General features: G+C 60.3%; 1 protein-coding gene across 1 annotated transcript; it reads right to left on the bottom strand.

Annotated features, from left to right (window-relative positions):
• Positions 1–53: 53 nt before the first annotated feature.
• On the bottom strand, positions 54–1,631 carry HOXB4 (homeobox B4). The gene is made up of 2 exons (XM_007465107.1): positions 1,175–1,631; positions 54–352 (listed from the first exon to the last, which is right to left on the bottom strand). Exons 1-2 carry the CDS (start codon positions 1,629–1,631, stop codon positions 54–56), a joined length of 756 nt encoding a protein of 251 aa, XP_007465169.1.
• Between the last annotated feature and the right edge of the window lie 370 nt (positions 1,632–2,001).

Raw genomic sequence — 2,001 nt, 5'->3', positions numbered from 1 at the left:
CGCACTCGCAACCCCCCCCCGCCCCGAGGTCCGCGGCTCCCACGTGGGGGACACTAGAGCGCGGGGGGGCCTCCGTTGGGCCGGCCAGGGGGCCCTCCGGCTGCGCCTGCCGTGCCACCCGAGCGGATCTTGGTGTTGGGTAACTTGTGGTCTTTTTTCCACTTCATTCGCCGGTTCTGGAACCAAATCTTAATCTGGCGTTCAGAGAGGCAGAGCGCGTGGGCGATCTCCACCCTCCGGCGCCGCGTCAGGTAGCGGTTGTAGTGAAATTCTTTCTCCAGCTCCAAGACCTGCTGGCGAGTGTAGGCGGTCCGAGAGCGCTTGGGCTCCCCGCCGGCGTAATTGGGGTTTACTGGACACACACAAAGAGAGGGAGAAAGAGAAAGTTTTATTGCCCCGAAAAGGAGGAGGGAGAGCCCTTTCTTCCAGCTAACACAGTGTCTCCCTCCCTCCCTCTCCCGCCACCTCTTCTCCCTCCAGAGGGGGTGGGGATGAAAGAGAAAGCGGGACCCCAGGAAGAGAAAGAGACCTCTAAGTTTTGGAGGATTGTGTGGTCACGACGTTGTTGTTTGGGTGTCTGGGGGGAGTGAGGAATCTTCACAAGGTTTTAATCGCTCCTCTCTCCCCGCACGTGGCCTGGGGCCCGGGATGGGAGAATGAGGGGTGAAAGAGGGAGGAGGCTTCATTAAACCTTTCTTCTGTTAGTTCCCACCCTCTCTGCTCAGATTCCAAGCAGTGCCTGCCCCCAGTAAAAACTTTTGCCCGCTTCTCAAGCCAAGGAGCCAGACTAGAGGAAAGAAAGGAAAAAAATAAATACAGGGAGTTGACTCAACTCTCAACTTAAATACAGATTACCTCCTCCCCCCCCTTACACCCCTCCCCAATTTCCAATTTCACTGAGACTGCATCTCCCTGGCGAAAAAGTCGCTGGTGAGAATGGCAAAGAGGATGGGGAACCGACTTCAAAGGCGCGGGGCCCACCAGGCCATAAAAATTTATGGGGGATGTAATTATGTGGCTCTGAAAACAGGCGACCGTAAATCTCCGGCAATGGCGAGTTTATAGCGGGGACAATTGGGTTTCCCTAGGTCCCCCCCCCCCCCCCGCATGCCTCGAGGTCCCTTTGGTGTAAAGCGCCAGGGGTGGGAGGGGGAAGGGGTGCCCACGCACTCACCCGTGCTCACGTGAACTTTGCGCATCCAGGGGTAGACGACGGGCTCTTTGCACGCGGAGTGGGACGGGCTGGGGTGCAGGGGGTTCTGAGCGCAGGGAGGCGGCGGGGGGCTGCTGCTGACCGCCTCGCAGCGCTGGCCGGGCTCCGGGAGGAGGGCCCCAGAGGGCGGCGGAGCGGGAGCCCGAGGGGACAGCCCGGGCGGTGGCGGGGGCGGCGGGGGTGGCGGTGGAGGCGGCGGGGGCCCAGGGTCCCGGCAGGCCGCGTAGCGCTGCACGGTGCACGCGGAGCGCCGCCCGAAGCCCGCCTCCGGCTGGAAGCTGCTCTCTCGCCTCTGGCCGCCGGCGTAGTACCCCGGCGAGTGGTCGCTGGGTAGGTAATCGCTCTGTGAATATTCCTCGCACGGAGGGAACTTGGGGTCGACATAGTTTGAGTTGATCAAAAAAGAACTCATAGCCATTAATTTCTGGGAATTGTCCACAAAATATACTAAAATTTATTCCGACCCCTGACTCGTTTTCCTGTTTCCGAAAGCCCTCCTACTTACTGTCAAGTGAACAAAGTTAGGGGCCCACGTGATCCTCGGAGCCAATGGCCGCCCCGCCTGCGATTCCCGGATAAGGAAATCTGCTCACCCGGACCCTACTCCAGCCAAAGAGGTTTATTTCCCCTTCTTCTCTCCCCCCCCCAACCCAACACCAGGATTTACATAGGGCTCCTGCGGGGCGACCGCCTCCTCGCTTCTCCTCACCCGGATTGGGGAGAGGGAGGGAGGGAGATGGAGAGCGAGTGAGCAGGTTGCCACCCGAGGGCCTGTTGGGGCGCTGGGC

This window comes from Lipotes vexillifer, unplaced genomic scaffold (assembly GCF_000442215.2).
Source record: "Lipotes vexillifer unplaced genomic scaffold, Lipotes_vexillifer_v1.1 scaffold591, whole genome shotgun sequence".
NCBI lineage: Eukaryota > Metazoa > Chordata > Mammalia > Artiodactyla > Lipotidae > Lipotes > Lipotes vexillifer.
This window is presented reverse-complemented; position numbering and strand designations above follow the sequence as displayed.

Excerpts from the sequence above, each read along its gene's own strand:
- HOXB4 (XM_007465107.1), bottom strand. The coding sequence starts at position 1,631 with ATGGCTATGAGTTCTTTTTTGATCAACTCAAACTATGTCGACCCCAAG. Across the intron at positions 353-1,174 it reads CAAAGTTCACGTGAGCACGG|TAAACCCCAATTACGCCGGC; the intron begins GTGAGTGCGTGG and ends GTGTGTGTCCAG.